The following is a 25,602-nucleotide window of genomic DNA, read 5'->3' as shown; positions in this document are numbered from 1 at the left end:
CCATTACAAGTAACACAATCATTTAAAAAAATCTTCCAAGCTGCATTTTGCAAGAAATTGTCCTGATTTGAGCTTTTAGTCTGAGACTGCAAAGGCCGTCTCTCACCCCAGGGAAGGGAACAATCATAAGCTTTACCGAGAAGACGCTGCTTTGCGTGGATTTTTTAGTAAACAGCACCACTCTTGCATTTAAGATATGATTATGTTTTTGCACAAACGATGTCTACAAAATCCCAGGAACCTTTCTATCACGTAAGGCCTAAGGCGGTTCCTTTAACAACCAAGAATCACCTGGTTGCAGCGGGTTGTCCTGCTGGAAATAGGTGGGCCGTTGTCCGGGCTTGGGTATCTTCTAGAGAAATTCTTCCATGGTCTCATGAGATTTTTTAAAGTAGGATTCCACCTGTCTCTGCAGTATTCAAATTAGCAGTTACTAAATGAAAAGTGTAAACTCTGTGCCTCCACTGGGAAGCTGGGCCCACTGATGAAATATTCAAACAATTAACGATTTACTGGCACTCACCGCCTGCACAGGACTGCACCCTCAGATTCCCGGTTCCCGTGGCCCAGGAGCACGGCTCTGCTCCCTTTTCTTTCCAGGCCTGCTTTCCCACTCACTCTCTCCTGGTCACAGGCTGTTTGCCTGGGGTCTGTGGGTATGCCACAGGCAGCGGGAGGGCGGGGGTGTCTGTGGGCCTCCCAAGACAGTACGCGACATCTCGTGTGCGGGTTTCTCTAGAGTGAACCGTCTGTACCGTGCATCAGATTCTCAAAGGGGCCAGAGACCCCTGCCCTTGACGACAGCATCCCTCCAGCATTCCGAGAGCACTGTCTAGCCCTGACTATGCCATGATTCCACTGGGATCTCAATAACCAAATTCACCACCTTTCTGCATTTTCCCCAGCTTGGCTAGTGACACCCCAAATCGGGCCATGCGAAGCCTCAGAGACCTCTGACTACTCGCTGTCCCTAAGCCCAGCATCTGATTATCCTCCACATGTTGTGGTGTGCAGCCCTGACAGTTCATTCTGATCTCTCCCTTCCCTCTGCCACTGCCTTTGTACTTGCCTCGGCAGCTCTGGCCTGGCCCGGCTCAGGAGATTCCGAACGGCCTCTGGCTCTGGACTTTGCTTCAGTCCACCCTCTGCGTCAATCCGACTTGTTCGACCTCTGCTCAAACCCTTTCAGTGGCCCAAGGTTCCTTGCACAGGATTAGTGAGCTCATTCTCTTCACCCCAAACACTCAGTCCACACCAGGCACCCCGCCCTTCCCGTCTCGTCACCGTCACATCGCCCAGGCCCGAGAGTCTGTACTCAGTATCCTCTCTCCATCCCTGTCTCTTCTGTCTGCTGAGTCCCCTCTCCCTTTACTGAATGAAGGCCAAGGCTATTTCATCCTCGTCCCAGGTCAGCTGTCCCTTCTCTGACAAGCCACCTACCCCCCAGCCCTCTTCCTCTCCCCCTCCTCTTCCTCCTGCTCCCCTCCCACCTCGCTGGGTTCCTAACTGCGTGACCCCTGCATCCTGTGTCACTGCAGGTCATGCACGTTCTCCTGGATTACAACCTCTGGAGGGCGAGGCTCTGCCCCTGTGGTCTGTGCACCCCCAGTGGGAGGACAGGGCCTGGCACCCACTCGGCCAACATAAACGTTGGCTGGATGGCAGTGAAGGAGCTGTGGTGCGCTGCCAGGCACTGAACCAGCACAGAGGGAGGTGGAAACACAACCTCATCCCACAGCGCAGACCTAGACTGGGCGGGCTCCTCCCCAGCCGGGCCTCCTCTGATAGCCCCTATCTGTGGGTGCGTGACCCCTCCCAGCATCTTGGGCCCAGCAGGAAACAGCCTTAACTCCTTCCACTCCTTCACGTCCGGGCTCCTTCCACCTATCATCTCTTGGGATCTGTTCACTTGCCTCCTAAGTCACCATGGGCCTAGGAACTGGTGTCCCTGCCTCTGGCCCTACTCCCTCTCCCCCCCGCTGTCACACATCAGCCAGAGTCAACTTTGTAGACCCAAATCCCGTCACCCCACCTCGACCTTAAAATCCTTCCTCAGCCTCGAGTACTTCCGAGGCCTGCCCCGCCCTCTTCTCCCCTGTCCCCTTCCCGGAGCCCACACTGTCCCCTCTGGTCCTGCTCTTCCCTGGCCTGAACACCTGCCCCTAATTCCGGCGCCTGCGCTCTCCTCTGTGGCTGCACACGCCCTTTTCAGGAAACATCCCGTCTCCCCCAGCACAGAGTAAGGTGTTCCCTGAGGGTATCTATCCCCTAGCATCGCCTGCCATCCTCGAAGCTTCTTAAGGGCGGGCACAGTTCATAAGGGTCCCTCAGCCCCAGGCCTGGTTCTGGGAAGAAGCTCAACGAGTGAAATGACTTATGTGTGCGGTCACTTGATGCACATCGGCTGCGCAAACATGGAGCATGGGAGCGCTGCCGCGCTCCCCGCTGGAGCCCGGGGCCCATCACCAGAGCCGGCCGAGCCGAGGGCTCAGACGTGTAGAACAAAAGGACGCAGAGTGAGCCCAGGGATCTGCCCCAGCGGCGGCACTTATGAGCCGAACCATCTCTTCACTTCTCGGAGAGCGAGCGTGACGCGCAGCGTGGGAACCGCCGATGGTGCGCGGGCGGCCCGCGGGCTGGAAGTGGTGACCGCAGAGCCCGGGACGGTGCCGACCTCGGGCGGCGGGCGCTCCAGGGTCGGGGGCGGGCGCGGGGCGGGGGCCGGCGTCGGGGCCGCGCCCTCCCGGCCACTCCCCGGGGCGAGCGGACGGCGGCGGCGGCAACTAGGGCTACTCCTCTCCCCACTGCGCCCGCGCCCGGCCACCGGGCCCCCACGCGCGGCCCATGTCCTCCGCGCCGCTGCGCTCGCCCACCCTGCGGCCCCACAAGATGAAGAAGGACGAGTCGTTCCTGGGCAAGCTGGGCGGCACGCTGGCGAGGAAGAAGAAGGCCAAAGAGGGTGAGTGCGCCGGCCGCCCGTCCGCCTCCAGCCGCGCACGCGCCCCCGGGACCCAGGCGGTGGCTGCCCGGCCCGCGCCCGCTCCCCATGCCGGTCCCCGCGCGCACGCGGCCCCGAGATCGGCCCGGAACCCAGCCGCCCGCGCCCGCTCCCCCTGCCGGGCCCCGCGCGCACGCGTCCCCGAGCTCCGCCGGGACCCAGCCGCCGCGTGCGCTTCCCCAGCCGGGCGCGCCGGGACCACGCGCCCCGGGCACCCGCTCGGCTGGCTCCTCGGCCCGCGCCCGCTCCCCCTGCCGGGCCCCGCGCGCACGCGTCCCCGAGCTCCGCCGGGACCCAGCCGCCGCGTGCGCTTCCCCAGCCGGGCGCGCCGGGACCACGCGCCCCGGGCACCCGCTCGGCTGGCTCCTCGGCCCGCGCCCGCGCCCCGCCGGGCCCGCGCAGCGCGCAGCCGCGCTCTTCGGGACAGGCTGTGACGCTCAGTCCTTCCTCCTCCCGAGACCTTTAAACGCTGGCCGGGAACCAGGGCGAACCCGGCTGCCCTCCTCCCGCGGGGCTCCCGGCGTCATTTAAAGGCGCGTTGCCGGCTCCTGCGGAGGGCATGACTTCGAGCCAAGGTCGGGAGAGCCCCTGGTATGCGGAGGACAGCCCCGCGCCCACGCTTGCTTGGGTCGCCATTTATTTAGCACCGTTCATGGGCAGCACCGCCTGCAGGCCACCTTCATCCAGCTGTGCGTGGGGATCCTTCATTCAACGAGGATTTATTGACACTTCCTGCAGGATGGGCCGGAGCCGGGGCCCTGTGGGTGTTCTTGGTGCGGTGCCCTGGAGGGGGAAGGAAGGACAGGGGCGCAGAGCGAGCGGGCCAGAGGCCCGGGAGGCCTGCAGCGAGACCACAGAGCTCCCCCATTTTATACTCCGTGTGCCCACGGAAATAATTATGAAAAGCCACTTAGCTCCTTTTAGATTTTTAAGTATTTTAGAGTTGCACGGGGTGTAATTTCTGGCGGCTTGTGTGTGTGTGCTTTAAATACCCTGCTGTTCCCAGGGCCTCTCCCAGGGCTGCATTCTTGAGTTTTCCCTTTGTTCAGGCTGGGAGATCCTTCCCCTGGGGCAGATTCCGGATGGATGAGGGTGAGTTGTGCTTAGAAAGAATGGAAGGGGCGGCTGTGAAAAGGCAGGTGGGAGAGGAGAAGCCCCAGGGCTGGCCTCAGGCAGATCTTTGGGAAAGAAAGGACCAGGAGGAGAGTCAGGGGATGCAGAGTGATTTCCTTAGATCTCCTGAGCCTTACTTGCCCCCTAGAAAGTCTCTCTGTACCTCCAGGGATGAGCGTACCCCTGGGACACATGCCCCCCAAGGATGCATACTCGCAAGAGACAGGTGACCCCTGTTAGATTATTCAGTTCCTTAAGGGCAGTGCCTTGTCCCCTCGCCTCCCAGAGTATTTCCAAGCAAACTGGCCACTCCCCACTCAAGCCTTGCGTTTAGGGACCCCAACTGGCTTGTATTAATCTTTATCAAGTCCTGCGTCCTAAATGAGATGATACATGACAGTCACCTGCTCTTTATCGTTCCCGCTGCCTCTTTGATGTGCATCCTCATGTTACCACACACAACTGGGGTTCTCTTGTCCAGTGTGCATAAACAGCCAGTTCATTTCAGCATCAGGCTTTGGGAAAAGAGATCAGCTTTATTCTGCGAGATCTATCTATAGGGAGACAGGAGACGTGTGCCCTCAGATCTGTCTCCCCAGTTCAGGATTTGGGGCAAAATTTAAGAGGTTAGGGAGAATAGGCTGGCACTTGGAAATGCTGGCAGGACAGGTTTTGATTGGTGGGCTTCAAGCATTTATGGTAAGGTTTTAAACATTTATGACAGAGTTCTAAACTTTTATGATAGGGTTCTAAACGTTTATGATGAGGTCGGGAACAAACTTTAACACCAGATCTTCCTGGATAAGGGAATCCTCGCTTCTGATAAGAGTCCAACTTTCAGTTCTGGCCATATCCCAGTCCTTTGGTTCCATGGGGAGGAGGATCTTTGGTTCCGTGGTCATTTCAGGTCAAGATTTCTTCTTCTGCGCATGCTCTGGCTGTGTGACTTTCCACATTTTCTGAAAGGCAATTCTTAATCACTCTGTTGATAAGGGATGGGGTCGGTTGAACTGGTCCTGGAGGGCCCACGGTTACACTCACTTGCAGCCATCGTCGTCCTCACCAAAAGTCATTCCAGCTCTTCTTTATGCCTTACAGCCATCGTAGACATAAATGAGGTTCCCTCTCCCGGTTCGTCAGCCTAGGAGGAAAAGATAGACAAGGCTCTTGCTTTCGTGGAACAAGGAGTCAGTCGTAATCAATAAAGAGACCAACGGAACTATAATAGGGTGCGCCATGAAGAAAATGTAATAGCGCAGTCAGAGTGCCTGGGGAGGGCCCCGAAGGAGGTGATGTTTGGGTTGAGACCAGAAGGAACCTACAAAAGAAATCTTTCACAGAATAGCAAGTAAGCAGAATGTTCCGGACGATTACAGCTTTTTCCAGGTGACCTTTATGCCCTCGTAATAGGAAGGACACGTGCCTGAAGCAATGGACTGATCCCAAGTTGCAAAGTGAAGTGCTTCTTGTCGTTGCTCTTATGAACCAGTGTGTGCCTAGAAAATTGAGGGCCAATCTGGCTTAATGTAAATGCACGAAGAATCCTGAGAGTCAGAAGCATCCTGCGATGAATAAAATAGGCATGAAAACAGCAGATGGAGCGAGAGGTTTCTGGTGGTGCTGCTGTTGTTTTTGTGTGTGAATTAGCTGGGTGCCCTGCCTCAGTTCTCAGATTTGGGGTGCCTGGCACCCTAAGGGGTCCCCCATACAAGCCAGAAGGCCGAAAACACTAATTGGGCTCAGATGCAGGAATTAGGGGAGGGCTGGACTTGGAAGGGCTCAGTGGCTTCCGTCTGGTCTTCTGGGAAGTGGGGAAGGAGTCAGAAGCAGGAGGCCGAGGTGCGAAGACTGGATAATGAGGTCCTGAGTGGCGGGGAGTTGCCAGTATTCCTGCAGGCCTGTTGCCTTGGCGACTTGCCCTCTGTGCCATTCGTGCGGTTCCTGAGCTGGAGCAGGTCCTGGCCCAGACTTGGGGCCCCTGTGGGATGGTGCTTATTTACCTACCACGGAACGATCTGGAAGAGGGTGCTTAGGGGTTTGCCGGGGCACCGCCAGCTGCGCAGTGGGTTTCATTTCCTTCTTTGTTAGAAAGTCGCCGGTGAATTCAAGATTGTGGCTGGAGGTGAGGCCCCCTCTAAGGGAGGTGGGGGAGGATGCCGGGAGGGAGTTAGAGGTTCGGGGAGCCTGTAAGCACTTGATGCCCCCAGACCGGCAGAGCTGGTGGTTGGACAAGGCACGGGGGACGTGTTGGGGGCCTGTCTTCCACGGGAGATCGTTGTAGGAAACGTGCTGCACTGGGGTTGGAGGAACCGATCAGGAAGTGCCCGTGGATGAATTCACGGCGTGGTTAAGGCCGATGTTCTAGGGAGGGAACTGAGTCACGTCATGTGGAGGCCCGGTTCTGAAAACGGAACTGTGACTAACTGGGCGTCGGGCAGAGTGGAAAAAACCCCCAAGCTCCCAGTTGCAGGCCCGGGGACTTTCAGGAGCAACTTATTAGAAGCCGGTTTGGTTTTCCTGGAGCTCGGGGAGCAGGCGCAGATGAAAGACTCTGCAGGCGAGGTCCCCCTGCTGCCGGGAATGAGAGGCCCCATAGGGCCAGCCGGCCAGGAGGGGAGGGGGGACGAGGGGTCCCCAGCAGCCTGCCGTGCAGAGTCCTTAGAGGTGGGTGGCCAGCTCTGGGGCCCGTGAGGCCCTGGATGGAAGAGGCTGGAGAGAGTCCACTGCACCCATTTGCCACGAGAGGCCCCGCCTGCGCTCAGGCCCCTACCACTCTGCCCAGACACCAGTGACCAGTGTCGGACTGTTCAGAGAGCCGGAACCACCAGAGCCAAACCCCGGGGTTCTTTCGCTCCTTGTTTCCTGAGGAAAGAAAACGTTAAGGAAGTTCCTATTCCTTGATTACCTTTTTTTTTTTTTTGGTAAATATATTTTTTAGAGCAGTTTTAGGTTCACATTCCTAATGACCTATGGTGTAGAGCATCCTTTCATATGCTTGTGTGCCATCTGTATATCTGCTTCTGTGAAGTGTCTGTTCAGATCTTCGGCTCCGTATTTGAATTGAGTCGTTTGATTTCTTATTGTTGAATTTTAAGAGCTCTTTGTATATTATGGATACAAATCCTTTATCAGATAAGTTCTTAGCCAATATTTTCTCCCTGTCTGTGGCTTGTCTTCTGGTTCTCTTGACCCTGATTGTCTTCTAAGTGTTTGATGCAGAAACAGAGATAAATGAGCCAGATATCGATTGAGACCTCAGGAACTAGATCTAGAGAAATCACACTAGGTGGCTGTGACCTTGAACTGAAGGTTGACTGTATTAAGTCTTTTTTGTGGACTTTAAATAACTTGCAGGAGAGAAATCTCAAAATCCTAAACCACCAGCCATTAACCCCAGCAACTTCCCTTTAGATCACACCGTCTTTATAGAGTCATCAGCTGTGTAGACGCTGTGTCGCCCCCAAACGCCAACCCACTTTAACCCTGCTTTGTAATAAGAATCCCTGGACACGGATGCTGTGTAATTTAGCCCTGCAAGGCAGGAATTTTTGCCTACCTGCGAGTTACCTGCAAGGTAGGAGTTTTCCCCTAATGTTATAGTTGGGGAAACACAACCTTACCCAGTAGACACTTCGCGGTAGTTTAAACCAGTTTAAATCAACTGGGGGTGATTCTGCCCCAGGGGACATTGGCAGTGCCTGCGGACACCTTGGATGGTCACAAATGGGGGTGGGGGTGCTACTGGCATCAAGTGGACGGAGACCAGAAAGGCTGGGAAACATCCTACAGTGCACAGGTCGGCCACACATAACAATCAATTAGGTGGCCCCAAATGTCAGATAATCGTGCCGAGATGCAGAAACCCTGGTGTTTCTTTCCTGAGGTGTCTGAGAACTCCAAGAGAAGGTTGACCAGCCAAGTGGTGGGGAAGCCACTCAGGGCCCTCAGCTGTGGAGTCTGAAAGTGCCCCCCCAGGGTCCCCCTGAGAACCCACCCTGGGCCCAGTACGCAGCGTCTGGGGGTCTCAGTTCAGTTTCTTGAGAGGAGAATCCAGGTGGCCCCCCAGGCCAGGCACCTGTGGCTGGCCCAGCCAGGTGCAGGTAGGTGTGGTACGAACACAGGAGCCACCTAGTGAGCGAGGGTCCTGGCGGGGGCATATTCCCAGATGGGAGGATGGGTGTGGCCTCGGCCGACCCCCTCTGTCTGGATGGAGACGGCTGGTATGTGAGAAGAAATGGAAACCTGTGAAAGCTCAAAGGAAATGCGATCAAATCCTCCAGAACTGCAGCAGTCCTAGACAGGAAGGGGGAGGCGAAGGTGGATAGTGTGTCGTCGTGCCCCCCCCCCCCCCCCCCCCCCCCGTCCCAGGACAGCAGAGGGGGGAGGTGCCTCGTGAGCTCAGAGGGCCCAAGGACACAGGGGAGAGAATCTTTACCTGGCGCTCACCTGGCAGTCTGGGAGCTGGTGGTGGGCGGTGACCGGGCCCTGGCCTGTCCTTAGCAGCCTGCCATCTGGTGGGGGCCGGGGCAGGCCCGTGTGGTAACTGAGACCATGGAGGATACACAGCCTGGACTTGGGGTCTGGGTTCCGGCTGGAGGAAGTGGTCTCCTGGTTGTCTGTACAGGATGGCTAGAAGTTGGGGGGTGGGGGGGTATAGGGTTCCCTGCCAGGGGCCCTGGGGGAGACTCCAGCTGTCCCTTTGTGCGGAGTGCCGGCGGTTCATAGTGGCTGGGCCGTGGTCAGCCCAATCATCCCTGGCACGTGGGTGCAGCGGGAGCCCTCCCAGGGCTCAGTGTGGGTGACCAACCTCGGTTACTTTAGAAAGTCCAGAGGCTGCAGTGTGGAATGGATGGGAGTGGGGTGAGCGATGAGGATGGGCGCGAATGTGGGCGCAGGCAGAGGTGGGCTTCCCCCGGGCCGTGCGGTGGGGCTGGCAAGAACCGGATCCCTGAGACCTAGGGAGCGGGGAGCAGGTGCAGGTGTGATGCAGGGGCAAGGCTGGAGGCTGCTCTAAGAATTAAGGAATTTGGCGTAAAAACAGATTAGATGAGGCCCAGTTCTCCAGGGCCCCGTCCCCAGCCCCCTCTTCCTCACTGGGCTGATGCCCCTGGGTGGGTGGTGGAGTTTGCAGCCTGTTAGGGATGTTTGCAGCCCATTCGGGATGTTTGCATAGAGACCTGATTGGGACAAATAGCGACTTTAAAGTGATTTCTATGTCCTGTTTTACAGTAGCTCGCAACAGCCCTTCCGACTTACCTTTAAAAATGAAAGTGGAAAGTCTCCTTCTTTGTGGCGAGATATAGGAAAAGGATTTGTAATGAGTTTGGTCTCCTTTGGCAGGGGAGGGGAGAGCTCTTAGAGTTCTTCACGCTTCCAGGCTCCCTCTGCTCGTGTGATCCCACAGACAACATACAAGACCCTCAGAAAGTTAACCGCAGATCATGGTTAAGCTTAGTCGGACTCCTAACCCCTGAGAAGGGAAAGAGAGTGGCTGGTAAGATGTGGAGGGATGTAAGCAGGTGAGGGACCGGGGTTAGGGACATGATGAGTTCTAGAATGTTCTATGGGAGGAGTCAGGGTAGGTCCTGATGGATCCTTTGGGCTGCGAGTTTCTCTGCAGACCCTGCTAACAAAGAGAAAAACAATTCCACATCCCTTTCTCCAAACCCAGACGCCTCTTCTTGGAGCAGGGCTGCCTCTGTCGGTGGGGGCAGCTCTTGGTCCAGAGGAAAGGGACAGTCGGGTCATCTGTGACTTTGTCCAGCTCCTGCATGGCAGCATACTCCTTGGAGAGGGGGGCTGGGAATCACTGTTCTGTTTTTCCTCTCTCTGGCTGAGAGGAAGTGGCTTTCAAGGGGGGCTTGGTGTGGCTTTGTCGAGTTTCCTTTGACTATTATTCTGATTATAATCTTCAGACCCAGCATTTCTCATTGTTTGTTCCACCGTCGTCCAGAGGGGGACATTTAAGAGAGAAGCACGTACGCACGTCAGCTTGTGCTGCACTGGGCTTTTTTCTTGGCAGCCCAATCTCTCGGAAACTTAGCTTCAGTGGAGGACGGAGACGGTGGTCCTGGGCCCAGAGTGATGCTGTCTGTGTTTCTCACTTTTCCATGCTGAGGCAGCCTCTTTTAGGAAGAGCGAACTCTCTCTGGTCCCCTGAGCATCTTGGTGATGCCTCTGTGGTCCCAGAGGAGTCAGGTTGCCTTGGCAACCCCACACTCATTAGAGGAGATCTGCTTTGAATTCCTGTCTCAACTCCCTGAAATTAATATTTATGGCACATCCTGAAGTTGCTTACCATCGCACTCCCTGTCCAGTCGTCAGAATAATTAAGGGATGTTTATAAGATGTAAGTGGGTAAGCGCCTGCTGTGTGCGGTTTTTAAGCGCGCCGTTTGATTGATTTCCTCCTGCCGTGGTTGGCAAAGGGCAGGTACCTTGAGCTAGCTATTTTCTGGTTTTCAAATATGGGGTTCCATCACATAAATGATGCACCCTAAGACAGCGTGTTTTCTGTTTGCATTAGCTGTACACTTCACTTTTTAGGTTTCAGAGGAAAAGCTGGTTTCCTTCCTAATGAGTGTGCTATTTATTATGTTCTGTAGAGGCTGAAAACATTAATAAGCTTTAGAATATATTATAAACATGTGTTGGCCCAGTGGTATTACTCTGCTTGTCTACACTAATTGCTATTGGGATAAGAGATCATGAACATAGGACGCAGTCAACTCTGGAAGGTTTTGGTGGCCTTTGCATCATTGAGATACTTCTTGGTGACATATATTCAAACCAGAGACTTTCTGGTTATAAGAAAAAACGGGCTGAGCAGCAGGTTCTGGCATCGTCTGGTCTCTGGGGCTCATGCCACCGAGGAGACATGTGATCAGCCCTGGGAAGCCCGAGAAGACTTTAATTTTCTCCCTGAGTGTCCGGGCCAGGGGGACCTCTTGGAGGCTATGAGTTTCACCCTCTGAGTTTTAAAGCTTTGGGGCCTCCCTTCCTCGTTGGTGAGGTGGGGAAGCATGGCGGGGATACCAGCTCTGTGTCTCCAAGCTGATGAGTCCTCCCTGGTTCTCGGAAACGCAGCGTATTCCTGTGGGAGCTGCACGGCAGGGTGCTGGAGCCAGGTCTCGGCTCACATCCCTGCTCCGTGGGTCTGTTGCTTCCTCTCGCTAAGCCTCTGTTCCTGATGGGGCCCACGTGGATCATGGAAGCACTTGCCCCTAGGTGATGTGAGGATAAATGCCATGAAGAAGGTGAAGTCTTATCAGCAATTGAGCGAGCACCCACTAAGTGTTAGCTATTGATAACATTGATGAGTGAGGGTTTTGACACATGCACCAGATTCCAGAGCTGGTTAGTGGTCGAGAGTTCCCACCCGAGGGCAAACTCAGCTCAATTAATAATGACTGCCTGCCCCTGTGTTAACAAGGATTCTGAGGCTGCGTCTGGACTCAGAGGGAAAGAATGCTGAGACTAATTGGTCAAGCCTGCAGTGTCTATGGGAGGGTTCATTGCTGAGTGATTGTCACCCCCAGAATGGAAGCCTCTTCTCACTCTGGTCCTCTGTCATTCCAGCAGCTCTGGCTGCTGCTTTCTCATCGTGTTCCATGCAGCAGGTAGTTGGTTGTTGGTAACAAAGTTACATAAGTCCTTTAACATATTTGCATTTGAGGAATGTTGGTATCCCACTTCTTCCCCGGCCCGCTGTGACCAGGACGCACTATGCACGCTCACTGAAGTGTGCGCTGCAGAGAAGTGGCACGTTCCTTGTGTCTGCAGAGCAGCAAGTGTTTCTGAGCCGGGATGCTGCGTGCCTGGACGGTGAGACCAGCTCAGGGGGGCCTCAGGAGGCATCCTCGCCCACCTCGGTCCCCCGGGGCGCTTCCTTGCCAGCCTAAGGAATCAGAGAATGCCAGGCAAACTGTGCGATTTCTTATGTCTGTGTGTCAGTAGTTGAATGTATGCTCCTTTAAGCTCGGACATTTTGAAACAATCTTCTTGGTTTGGGTCTTTGACCTGTTACTTGCTGGTCACCCGGAATCAGTCAGGAGTGTTGGTTTCCCCAAGGAAGGCCATCTGAATGGTGTACACCTGTTGTTTTAAAAAGTTATGCATCTTCGTGCTTCCTTTCATTTGAAAAATTACAATTCCAAAGGATCTCTGTTTTACCCTAAGTTGCTGACAAGTTGAGGAGGGTATGACAGGTCCCTGACTCCCAGGCTCGCTGGCGTAGCCTGCTTGACTCGAACGCTCCGGAAGCAGCTGTCTGCCTGGATGGAACCGCGGCCGCCCTCGGTGTTCACGCTTCTCACATCAACGCGGAGTCCGTAGAACCTTCCAGGTGCCCCTTTCAATCTGTGGACGGAGTGTCCTCTGAGCAGCCTGGGGAGAGGGGAACACCGTGCTTGGGGTGCTCGTAATTATTGTTGGTATAAATAGAATTTGAGGGGCATCTTTCCCAAAGCTTTATTTGAAGGGTCTTCGTCCTCTATTTTTTCTTTTTTTGAAAATTAGTATTATCTTCCAAAGTAAGACATGAACAAATCCATACTTGATATATACAAGCTTAATAGATCATCTGAGAAGAGGTAAAGGAGAAAGCGAAAAGAATTAAAAAAACAAACCCAGAATGGAGTCTCTGGTAGTCATGTTAGTGGCTTGTGATGCCCCAGGCACGGGGCTCGCTTCCTGCATTACCTCCGTTAGTCCTCACAGAGCTGGGAAGTAGGTCCTGTGTGGTTGTTCCCATCTTGCAGATGAGCAAACAGAGGCTCAGAGAAGCGAAGCCCGTTGGTCCCACGGCCGGCCGGTGAGAATTAAACCCTGGCAGGCTGGCTCTTAATTGCCGCCGACCTCGCTGAACTGGAGGAGCGATTCAGATGCGGTTAATCTTCCCAGCTGGCTCCTAGTGAACCCGTGATCATTCCTGGCATGGAGATGCGCTCAGCCCCAGCGGTGGGAAGATGCTCCGGAGGAGACAAATAAGATTCATTTTGTGCTGAATGGACTCGCTGGCGTTTACAGAAAGCAGACAGACCCCCGGCGGCTGCTCCAGGCCCGAGTCCAGATCCTCGCCGGCCATCCGTTGTCGGCCCAGCTCTTGGCCGGTGGCCTCCCGGCTTCCTTGGCTCAGGGCCTCACATATGCTGTTCTCTGTGCTCCGGGGCCTTTCCCCTGCCCACCTGCAGCACCGTGACCTGCGCTCCTGCCAGAGATTGTTGGCTCAGGGCCCGTCTTCCGCCAGCCTGGGCCCCGGCCTGGTGTGTTCTTGTCTTGGGAGATGGCAATGGGAAATGCTCTTTGGCCATTTAAGGTGATCTCTGTGTGTTTGCTGAGAAAGCGAGAGGCAGTCTGTGTGGGGCAGTGGTTAGGGCCTCTGACTAATCTTGGGGCCCAACCCTGGAGTTTGAACTGGTCCTGCTGTGCTCTGGGGCTTTGACCTTGGTGAAGGTACTTCCCTGCCCTCTGCCTCAGTTTCCTCTTCTATAAAGAGTACTTAACTCATAGGGTTATTAGGGAATTAAGTGAGTTATTAAATGAAATGCTGTATTTCATTTTCTCCTGTAGAGTGGGAGAAAATATTCTGATGATTCTGGGGCCAATTCCACATCTGATCACCAACTTGTGATTCTGACACCAATTCCAACAAGTGGGTTTTCCCCCACACCAAGCAATTCTCTGACAGCAGCTAGGTGTCCTACAATTCAACTCAGTTCTACCCAGAGATAGCATCAGATCCCACGGATTAAGGGCTCAGTCCCACTAGACTGCCCCCCCTTCAGATGCCAATCACAAGTCCAGGTTGTCACCTGTGCTTTTGACCCACTGGCTATAAATCAGAAGTTCCCACGACCTCCCCTCGGTTGGATTAATTTGCTAGAGGGGCTCACAGAATTCAGAGAAACATTTTACTTCCTAGATGACCAGTAAAGGAACATAACTTGGAAACAGCCAGATGGAAGAGATGCACAGGGCAGGGTGTGAGGGAAGGAGCGCATCGCTCTCCCAGCGCCTCCACGTGTTCACCAGCTCGGAAGCTCTCTGAACCCCATCCTTTTGGGTTTCTATGGAGGCCTCATTACACAGGCATTGGTCAAATCATGGGCCATTGATGACTGAGTCAATCTCCAGCCCCTCTCCCTTCCCCGGAGGTCCAGGGTGGGACTGAAAATTTTCAATTCTCTAATCAAGATGGGCTCCATGGCAACCAGGCCCAACCTTAGGCGACCTAGGGGCTGTTCAAAAGCCGCCTCATTAACATAGCAAAAGACATCTTTGTCCCTCTCTTCACTTGGGAAGTTGCAAGGGTTTTAGGAGCTGTGAGCCTGGAGTGGGAGGAAGACCACATATATATTTCCTATTATAATTACAATGATCACAGTTCCCAAAACACATGTCTATAAAGGACGGGTGTCCAGAATATGTAAAGAACTCCTACAACTCAATCATAAAAAGACAAACAATCCAAGAAAAGAATAGGTAGAAGGTTTGAGCAGACACTCCACCAAAGAGGATGTGTGGCTAGTATGCATCTGGAACAGACCTCAGCATCGTTCGTCACCCGGAAATGAACCACAGACTCGAACCAGAGGGAATCCACTCCACATCTACCTAGAGTGAGCACGTCGAGCCGTGGCGAGGGGGTGGAGTAGCTGGAACTCTTGTGCACGCAGGAGAAGGCATCCACAGTGGTGTAGTCACTTAGGGAGTCGGTTGGGTAGTTTCTTTACAAGCTAAATATACATCCCCCCGTGACCCAGTAACTCCGATCTGAGATATTGACTCAGGAGAAGTGGAAGCCTGTGTCCACAGGAAGACCTGCTCAAGAATGCTCATAGCAGCTTTCTTCATAACAGCCCAAACCTGAAACAGCTCTAGGAGAATGGAGACGTGGGCGGGGGCATATTCCCATGACAGAACACTACTGGGCCGGAAGAAGGAACGACGTGCCAGTTCACGCACCGACCCGGTGACTCTCCAAACCGCTGTGCTGAGCAAAAGAAGCCAGAGCCCAATGAGTACGCGCTGTGATTCCATTTATATGAAGTTCTACAAAGGATGAAACTAATCTATGGTGGGGGCCTCTGGGTGGGGGGCGGGGGTTGACTGGGGAGGAGCAGGAGGGACTTTTCTGTTATGATGAAAATGTCCTCTGTCTGACGGGGTTTGAGATACACAGGTGCATGCATTTGTCAAAACTTATTGCATATGCGCTTAAGAATGTGCGTTTCATTGTTTGCAAATTTTAGCTCAAAAGAAAAATAAAGAGCTATAAATAAACACTGAAGTCTAGTTAATGATGTGGATACTTAGGGGGAAGTATGCCGGTCTGCAACTTCCTTTGAAATGCATACCAATGAAGATGGTATGGTCGGCCGAATAATGGCCCCCAAAGATGTCCACATCCCAATACCCAGACCCTGTGACCGTATCGCCTTACCTGGTAAAAGGGACTTTGCAGATATGGTTAAGTTAAAAATCTTGAGATGGGGGAGATAATCCTGGTTTATCTGGGTGGACACAAGGATCCTATAAGAGGGAGGCAGGAGGGTTAGTGTGAGAGAAAGAGATGTATCAGTGGAAACAGAGGTTGGGGTGATGTGAGGCCCCAAGCCAAGGATGTGGACTCTCTAGAAGCTGGAAAAGCAAAGAAACAGATTCTCCATATTGCCTCCAGAGAGACCACAGTCCTGCTGACACCTTGATTTTAGCCAGTGAAACCCATTTTGGACTTCTGACCTCCAGAACTATAAGATAATAAATTTGTGTTTTTTTAAGCCGCTAAATTTGTGGTAATTTGTTTCGGCAGCAATAGGGGATGAACACAGATGGATTGCTGGATGGATAGAGGGATGGATGGATACCTGGTGAAACAGTTACAGAAAAGTGTTAGTGGTAGATGCCAGGCAGGGGCTGTACAGCTATTCACTGTCAAATTCTTGATAGGTTTCTACATGTTTGAGAATTTTCATAATAAAACATTGGGGAAAATGCCTGGGCCAGGCAAGTAGTAAGCCTTCTCCACAGGCATTAGCCGTCATTCTCGTTAGCGTCTCATTGTCATCATCAGGACCACTCCTGCCACTTCCCACTTTGTCCATCAAATACAGAAGAGGTGCAGGAAGAGGGGACCAGGGGGTGGCTGGTGGTAAATGGGCAGAAATAATAAAATATAATGAGACCATCGTGACATATTGGACAGTTGCTTCTGTTGAAGAAAACTTGAGGGAGAAGAGCTCAGGTGAAAGGATGGGAGCTCAAGCCGCAGAGGCTCGTCCCTCAAGTCAGTTGTAGTTTCTGCCTGTCGCCTGATCAGGGCCGGTCTGCGAGCGTTCGCAGAGGTGGGATGGGGAGACGTGGGGCCCGGGAGCCTTCACACATCCCGCACTCTGCTGCTTCTGAGAACGTCTGCGCTTTGTGAGGGAAGAGCGTGTTTTGGTTAAGTCTATCTAGAAAACATATTATTAGTATAATGAGATTTTAATGATTTGAAATTTTGTTGGAGCAGCACACAGAATTTCAATCTTATTGTGTGCAGCTGGGCCTCGCTTTTATTTTATTATTTTTTTGCTTGGGCCTCATGGCAAGGACACATTTTCATAATTATTTAGTTTTTCTTTCCTAGAGTCCTGCTTTTAGGCTGCTCTTAATTTTCTTGTTTAGAAGATCTCTTGGAAAAAAAGATCCTTTTTGTAAGCACTTAGCTAGCTGGATCAGAACCAGAGTGAGTGTCGTCGCTGAAGGCGATTTCTTGGTGTTTAAGGTTTATGCTAACACTCTCTGCTCATTATTCGTAATTGCCATGAAGTGGAAACAACGCAGTGTCCGTCAACAGGTGGGTGGGAAACACAATATGGTCTGTCCCTACAGTGGAATACTATTCGGCAGTAGAAAAGCACGATGTACCAATACATGCTACAACACGGATCAGCCTTGAAAACATGCTGTTCAGTGAAAGAATCCAGACAGAAAAGGCCACAGATTGCACGATTCCATTTACATGAAATGTCTGGAATAGGCAAATCCACAGAGACAGGAAGTAGATTAGTGGTTGACAGGAGCTGGGGAGAAGAGAGATGGGGGGTGACTGCAAATGAGTACAGAGTTTCTTTTTGGGGTGATGAAAATGTTCTTTGTTGTGATGGTTGTGAAATTCTGTGAATATACTAAAAATCATTGAATTGCACACTTTAAAAGGGTGAATTGTAAAGGACGTGAATTCTATCTCAATAAAACTGTTAAAAAAATAGTATGCTGCCAAGAGTTGGAGCTGAGAGCTTGTCAGGTTTTCCTCCAATTGTAAATCAGTATCCTTGTGTATTTCCAAGGTGGGATCTTTAACCTGGGGGTGAGGATGAAAGATCCGGGACAGACATGGGGTTGTCGAGTGTTCCTCCTTATCTTTTCACTGTCAACTGTCCCGTATCAGGGGCTCTTGCTGCCCGGGGGCTGGGCTTGCTCTGTGCACAGATGGTCTTATCCGATCACTACTGTGTTGCTTTTGAGGCAGGTGTGATATTGTCTTCATTGGGCGAGCGAGAATAGGGACCCCGGAAATCGTGTGCACGATTTTGCCAGACCTTGTGCGCCTAGAAGGGAGACTTTGATCAGGTTCTTATGGGGCCAACCAATGTTCAAGAACCTCTGAGCTGAGACAGTGGCTGTAAAACTTTTATTTTGACCTGGACCCACGGTAAGAAGTGCTAGTTCAAACATATGTTTATCCATATCCATAAATGTATATCTTACTTAAAAGCTTCATGAAATAATATCTTCCTATAAGTGAAGCACATTGACCTCTTCTATTCTGCTTCATTTCATTAGAGAAATGTGCTGGTCATAGCCTACTAACCTGATTTTATGACCCACTGGCTCAAGACGACAGTTTAAAAATGCTGCTCTGAGAGATGCAGGGAGGGAAAAGGAGTCAGTGGATGTTAAGGGGCCCAGGTACTTTTGAGGAATATTATTGTTGGCTCTGGTGTCTGATATTCCACCCTGGCTTCTCAGTCTCATTTGTTCATTGTTATTCATTAATCACTCAGTCTTCCAGGCCTGCAGTCATTCGTTGACACATTTGAGCTCCCCTGAGACCAGGTACCAGGCTGGGGACTGGGGACCAGTGGAGTGGGCCTGACCCTCATGACGTTGATGGGCTGACCCTCCGTTGACGCTGCCCTCGCTCTTGCCGTCCTCTGTTTATTCCCCGTTAGATGACCTTGGCCGCCTTGCTGACAATCAGTTGACCGTCAGTTGTGGGTTTATTTCTGGGCCGTCTATACTATCCCATCCGTCTGTCTGTCTATCCTGTGCCAGCACCACACTGTCTTCATTACTGCGGCTTCGTAGGAAATTTCTCCCACTTTGTCCTTCTTTTTCAAGATTCTTTTGGCTATTGAGGGTCCCTTGAGATTCCATATGAATTTTAGGGTGGATTTTTCTATTTTTGTAAAAATCGCCATTTGGATCTTGATAGAGATTGCATTGAATTTCAGGATTGCTTTGGGTGGTATCGTTATCCTAACAACGTTAAGTCTTCCAGTCCATGAGCGCGGGGTGAGTTCTATTTATGTAGGTCTGTCTTCTTTCATTCCTTTAGTGCTGTTTTGCCATTCTCAGGGTGGGAGTCTTTGCCTCTGTGGTTGGACTGATCCCTGGGTGGTCTCTCCCTTTGGATGCTGTTGTAAACGGCCTTGTTTCTATGCCCGGCGTCTGTTGAGCATGCAGCCCGGGCAGCGCCTGGTTCCTGCCCGCAGGGCCCCTCTCTTGCCCATCTGCCTGGTTCTTGACACTTTTCCTCGCTGGGGTCTCACCCTCATGGTTGGATGTCGCTGACGACCAGTGGGGAGGTCGAGCCTCTGGCTGGGCTTGGCCCGTGGGGCGGTGGCTGGCTGCAGGAGGGAGAGGAGCTCACGGCCTGGAGGTGGACGAGGTCGGCTCTCCAGTGGCCACCTGGCATCTCTGATAGAGGCCGGGGGTCCGTGGTTGACGATCGTTAAGCTGCAGCAGGCCATCTTGATTACACGTTATCTCCTGACGCAGCTCCCCCGGATACTGATGGAGAGAGGCGCAGAGGGTGCTTATCGCCCTGGTAGTGTTAGCCCGTGTGGTGCACTAACCACGAAGGTTCTGCAGGATCCTGGGCGAGACCACAAGTGTTCGCAGCGGCTCATTGGTTCACTGGTTCAGGACGGCGTGGAGGGTGCCGCTGGGGAGCTGGAGGCTGAGGCCAGAGTCTGCTGACCAGAGCCTCAGGCACTTATCAGTGTGGGGGCAGCAGCCTAATCACTGGTGGTCCTGAGGATTAAGCGAGGTTGTGCACTGCACGGAAGGGCTGAGCACAGGGCCGGGGCAGGAAGGCCCGGGGCCGGGTGTGCTGTTGTCTGCCTTCTTGGTTCTGAGTGCTCCCTCTGAGCCAGCACTACCCTCAGTGCTGCGTGCTCTTAACCCATCCGTCCTCATGGCAGCCCCGGGGGGTGGGCCAGCTGTGATCCCATTTCACAGATGAGGAACCTCAAGGACGGAGAGGAGAAGTGTTCTGCCCGGGGGCCCCTCGGCTGGTACGAGGAGGAGCTGCTATCCATGGCGAGCCAGAGCCCCCAGCCCCCGGGCTGCACTCTTCCTTGTCACTCTACGTGGGTCACTGTCACCCTCAGCCTCAGTTTCCTCGTCTGTGAAATGGGCATGAGGAGGCCTGCCCTGCTCCCCTGAGACACTCACTGGGAGGATTCACTCCAGACAATACCTCGGAAGTGCAGGAGGGTGTTCAGGGGCCCCCAAAGGCCTCTCCAGGACACGGTGTAAGGCTCTTTGGGGGGTAGCAGCGAGAGGACGGGGGCAGACCGTGGTTCCCCCTGGCCGCCTTCTCTCAGGAATAATGTGAAAATGGAGTAGGTGATTCATTCATTCAATCATTCATTCACTCCTTTGTTCCTTCAACAAACACTTGTTGGGCAGGCCTTGGGAATAGAGCCTGGAATGTACCCAGTGCAGCCCCTGTCCTCAGGTGGTTCCAGAACAGTCCGGAGGCAGCCCAGATCCCCCCACACCCCCAGGGATGAGGGAACCTCAGAGCACTTGTGGGGCCAGCCCTGGCTTGGGGTCCGGAAGGGCTCCCCTGCAGAGGCGGTGTTTGGGCTGCGAGCTGGGGATGACTGAGAGTTAGCGGGAAGGGTGAGCTCTAGGCAGAGGGACCAGCCTGCGGGAAGGCTGGGGGGGATGGGGGAGAAGGCCGTGAGTTGTGTCCCCACATCCGTGTGGTGCGGTCCTAATGCCAGGACCTCAGAGCGTGACCTTGTTTGGAGGTCGGGTCTTTACAGACGTCAGCAAGTTAGATAAGGTCGTGGGGGTGGGCCCGGGTCCAATGTGAATGGTGTCCTTATAAAAAGGGGGATCAGGACCCAGCCACACACAGAGGGACGACCCTGTGTGGACACAGGGAGAAGGCGGCCGACGACAAGCCGAGAACCCAGCCCTGCCAACACCTTGATCTTCGATGTCCGGCCTCCAGGCTTGTGAGGAAGTAAACTTCTGTTGTGCACGCCCCCGGCTGCGGTACTTGGTTATGGCTGCCCCAGGACAGAAGGCAGCCGTAGGGTGGAGGGAGGGGTGTGGGCTGGGGAGTGTGTGAGGCAGGCCGTGGCACGCAGAGGCAGGTATCGGGGCCTCTCTGGCCGTGACCCCCGGTGGCAGGGGCGGCTCTGTGCTGTTGGGCCAAGGACCAGCGCCAGGGCCGGCCTCGGGCCACGTGGAGGCCTGCTCCTTTGCCGGCCTCCTGTTTCAAGGTGTATTTATTTTTAAAGAGGATATCGCAAAGTAGTGGAGCAACCAGCTTTGCTGCAGTGTGACGGGAGGGGAGCAGGGCTGTTCATCTGGGGGGACTTCAGTGCTGAAGGTCGCCGTTTGGGCAGCGTGTGGTCCTGGTCGTGGGTGTCCGTCTCCCGGCACGCACTTGGGGCCCTTTCCACCCGGAGATGCGTGCGAGCAGCCATTGCCAGGAACCCAACAAACAAAACCAAATTCTCCCCCAAAACCAAGACAAACGCCAGGGCGTGGGGCCTTGCCTTTGAATGGGGTGAGGCTACTTCCCATGGAGGGAACATCTCAGCTCTGAGCGGGAGAGGCCCAGGTCGGGACTGTTTAGTGACAGAGACCTAGCTTGGGTTATTCAAGCAGAAAAGGTTTAGCTTAGGTGAGCAAGCCTTAGAGGAGGCAGAGGGAGCTGGAGCTGGTGTGACCCTGCCCTGTGCATGTGGCTCACATCCCTACAGCATCGCAGGGGTTGGGGGTGGAGAGCCCCCCTCCTTCCTGTCCCCTCCCCCAAATCAGCTCCGGGAAGAGGGATTGTCCGGGTCAGGTCAGAGTACACCCTCAGGCCCGTCGAGTCATGGCCTCGCCTGGGGTGGGCAGCAAGCTGTGCTTAAAATCGAGTGACTCCAGCACTGGGGTCTCCCAGCTGTGTGGCCGCGGGAGGTGCTGCAGGGCCAGGCTCTCTGGCTCCAGGGCCCTGCTGCCTTCCAAGAGAAATGAAATGCAGATTGAGTCTCATTTTGCAGACGAGGAAACTGAGGCTGCAGAGGGGGTGGGAAGCCAGGTCTCTTGTTGAGTGGTCTTCTCACCGTAGGTCCCCATGGCGGACTTCTCTGAGCCCGGGGTATGTTGGTGTCAGAATAGATGACGCCCACCGCGCAGGTGTGGGCAGTCACCAAAGAAGGGATTCTTTCTTCCCCCCTTTTCTCATTTCGGGCTCTTGGCAAGAATCAAAGGTCTGTTTCTCAGGGTTAGCTCTGGTCTAATTAAATTTGGGTGTTCCACACTTTTTCACCAGTATAAAGGTATTTGCCAAGTGAAAATGTGAGCAGGGCACACACGAAGCAGGGGGCATTCTGAGGTCGATTAGATTTCCCCAGCAGTAAAAGGCCCTCTGAGGCCACGTCCCCACCGCTGAGGTGGCCCCACTGATCAGTTTTTATTTTCCTCGGTGTTGGAGGGATCCAATTTTAAGCATGATGTCTTGAGCGCGTTGCAAGGAACTTTAGGGACCGCCGTGGCCCTGGAGATTCCAGCTGGAAATCAAACCCACATTGGTGCTTCATTCCTATTCAAGGCGGGAGATGTGTGCCCAGGAGGGGCCCAGCCATCCAGAACCCGGAGTGAGTGGATTTTAGTGTCCAAGCAGTTCGGGCCTCAGACTCAGCCCCGTCTTGTCTCTGGCTGGGAATGGATCGCGATGCTCCCCTGTGAACAAGCCCCACACAGGCTTCAGCTTTGAGTTTCCGTTTCCATATCGTGGGTACGCAAGGCCCCTGGGAATGCGCCTGTGTCTGGATTTGCCCAAATTCCTTCCTCGCTTCTCAGTCATCATCTCCAGCAAGAAGAGTCTGCGAGCTTGTCTTTAAAGGGCTAGATAGTAAATATTTCAGTCTCTGTGGCAACTAGTCAATTCTGCCACTGTAGTGCGCAAACAGCCACAGAAAATACTAAACGATGGGTGCGGCTGTGTTCCAATAAAGCTTTATTTACAAAAACAGGCCAGGGGCCAGATTTGGCCCCCAGGGGTTTGCTGACCCCTGATCTATGGCATAGATTCTGCGCCCTAGATTTGAAGTGTGTTTTTAGTCTTCTTTCCGTCGTCTTAAACTGTTCCCAACAACCGAACCCCCCCAATGATGTTCTGCACCCGTTAAGACTCTGCTGCTGCAGACTGGTGGGCAGAGACAAGACGTGGGGCGCTTGTCCCCTCTTAGCTCGGTGACATTGAGCTGAACAAGGGGATTGATGGCAACATCTCCCTTAGCCATCTCCAGGATTGCTTTAAGAATCAGACGTGATGGCGTGTGAGGAAGGGCCTTGTGAAGTTCAAGTGTCACGTAAGTGTGCACACGGTCGTCAGCAGGTGCATGCATGGAGGAGAAAACTGGGCAGAGAAGTGAAGACGGAAGCCGAGGCCGGGCCGGGCCAGGTGTTTACCTCCACCTGTGCCGCGCACGCACCCCTTTCAAGTGCGGGCCTCTGGCTCTTGTTGTCTAATCTGTGGAATAAAGTCCCTGGCGGCCGGAGGCTCCTCCTCTTCGCTGCCGGCTCCCGATCTGCATCAGTGCTGAGGAACAGCCACGGGGGGAGGAACATCAATCTTCCATGACGCTCGAGCCACGCAGCCATAAATGTCCTCCTGCCGGTTAGTGGAAAAGGTCTCCTTTGACAGGTGCCACGTAATCAAATTCCCTGCTGCAAAATATATATAATTCTTATGAAGTGAGAGGGAGGGCCCGGAAGAGCTTTTGCAGCACTCGGGCTGTTTATAGGCACCGAGGGGATTAATAACAAAGTGGAGAATGTTCTGCTGGCTAAGCTGCAGCCGTATATAGCCTGTGACTCCAGCCCTGGGCCTTTGGCCACCAGGGAAGCCGTGTGGGCCCAGTCTTGACATGTGCCAGGTGAGTGGTTCCGTGTCTCAGCAAGCATGTGAGCAGGTGATGGTACCGAGCAGGCCAGGCTGTGCTGGTGTCCAGCTTAGCCACCGCAGGGAAAGGGAGAGAAGCAACCACCCACATCCCCTCTCGATGGAAGAAGCCCTTTATGTAGTTGGCATGGCACTTAATAAATGAAGCTCATGCCAGGAAGCGTTTTGCTTATGTGAATATTGTGCACCAGTCCAGGAAGGGGCCGGGAAAAGAGACGGGATGAGGGTCTCTTTTATGTGTTGAATTGTGTCCGCCACAAAAGATGTGTTCAAATCCTCGTCCCTGGAGCCTGTGAATCTGACCTTATTTGGAAATAGGGTCTTTGCAGATGTGATTAAGATGTAAGTTAAGATGAGGTCATCCTGGAGTAGGGTGGGCCCCTAATCCAGTGTGACTGGGGCCCTGTTAAGAGGAGGAGAAGAGAGACGGTAGCACAAGGAGGGAAGGCCGTGTGAAGACGGAGGCAGAGATTGAAGTGATGCAGTCACAGGCCAGAGACTGGCGGGACCCTCAGACCCCGGCAAGAGGCAAGGAAGGAGGCTCCCTGGAGATGACAGAGAGAGCGCGGCCCTGCCCCCACCTTGAGCTCAGACTTCTGGCCTCCGGACCGTGAGAGAACGGGTGTCTGCGGTTTTAGGCCTCCCGGTTTGTGGTCATTCGCTACAGCAGCCGGTGTTCTCCAGTCAGTGAGGGTGAGGCTGACGTTTGAAGGTGGCAGGTGGAGGTCAGGTTGAAGGAATTAGCTGGGAGTGCCACGTGAGAGTCCCGCCACCCGAGAGGCGTGTGGATGCTGTGGACCAGCAGCAGAAGCTGGACTTGGGTAGGTTGTTGGTTGATAGATCCAGGAGAAGTCGAAGGACTGTAGTCCCACTCTCCTCACCTGATGCTGAGAATCCTGCCATCCCCCCAACCCTAAATACCCCACACCTTGAAAATACTTAAAAATCGTGTTATGAATTCTGTTAGTCCTTGAAAAGTCGGCAGTCTTTCTCTGTAAAGGTCCAAAGAGTACATATCTTAGACTTTGCAAGCCATCTGCTCTCTATAGAAATGACTCAGCTCTGCCATCGTGGCGTGAAGCAGCGTGGATGATACATAAATGTATAGGTGTGGCTGTGTGCCGCTAAAACCTCATTTACAAAAATACGTAGTGGGCCAGATTCAGCCCACTGGCTGCAGTTTGCCAATCCCTGGTGTAAACTAATAATTAAAACAACCCACATTTGTATGACATGTTCTACTTTCTAGAATGTTCTCAGGGAGATGGCCATTTAAAGTAGTCTGTATTGCTCCCTGTGCCTTTTACAGGGATCCCTGGAATGAGAATTAGAGCATCAACTGGACAGTGTGGATACGCTGTCTGTGATTACCTTCCACGTGAGAGGATTGAGGAGGGCCTGGTACCCAGGAGGTTCTGCGTGTGTGTCTTCTACCACGCTCCCACCTTGGGAACTGAGTCGTGAAAATACGTATTGTGACATAGCAGCATGATTTACAATCGCCAAAAGCTGGAAGCAACCCAAGTGTCCATCTATGGACAAATAGATAAAGAAAATGTCGTATATCCATACCATGAAATTAAAAAGGAGGGAAATCCTGACACATGCTGTAACACGGATGAACCGTGAGGACGTTAGGCCGAATAAAATAAGCCAGACACAAAAATTCACTTGTATGATGTCCCTAAAAGAGTCAAATCCATAGAGACAGAAAGTAGGATGGTGGGTGCCAGGGGCTGGGGGAGGCTGATGGGGAGTTAGTGTTTAATGAGGACAGAATTTCAGTTTGAGACGATGAAAGTGTTCTGGAGATGGATGGTGGTGACGATTGTACAACATTGTGAGTGTACTTTATGCCCCTGAGCTGTATGCTTAAAAATGGTGAAAATGGTGAATTTAATGTTATGTATATTTTACCACAACTTTTTTTTTTTGTGAGGAAGATCAGCCCTGAGCTAACATCCATGCTAATCCTCCTCTTTTTGCTGAGGAAGACCGGCTCTGAGCTAACATCTGTTGCCAATTCT

At 53.3% G+C, this 25,602-nt stretch overlaps 1 protein-coding gene across 1 annotated transcript in view; it reads left to right on the top strand.

Moving 5' to 3' along the window:
* Positions 1-2,790: 2,790 nt before the first annotated feature.
* The window catches only part of PARVB (parvin beta), a 107,598-nt gene continuing 84,786 nt past the window's right edge, over positions 2,791-25,602 (top strand). The window contains exon 1 of the mRNA XM_087448769.1: positions 2,791-2,959. Coding sequence (XP_087304895.1) covers positions 2,845-2,959 — 115 coding nt within the window. The 5' untranslated portion in view covers positions 2,791-2,844. The remainder of the gene's footprint in view (positions 2,960-25,602) is intronic.

Source organism: Ceratotherium simum, chromosome 25, assembly GCF_057802395.1.
Source record: "Ceratotherium simum simum isolate JZ-2026a chromosome 25, ASM5780239v1, whole genome shotgun sequence".
Taxonomy (NCBI): domain Eukaryota; kingdom Metazoa; phylum Chordata; class Mammalia; order Perissodactyla; family Rhinocerotidae; genus Ceratotherium; species Ceratotherium simum.
The sequence above is the reverse complement of the archived record's forward strand: the minus strand, read 5'-3'. Positions and strand labels throughout refer to the sequence as shown.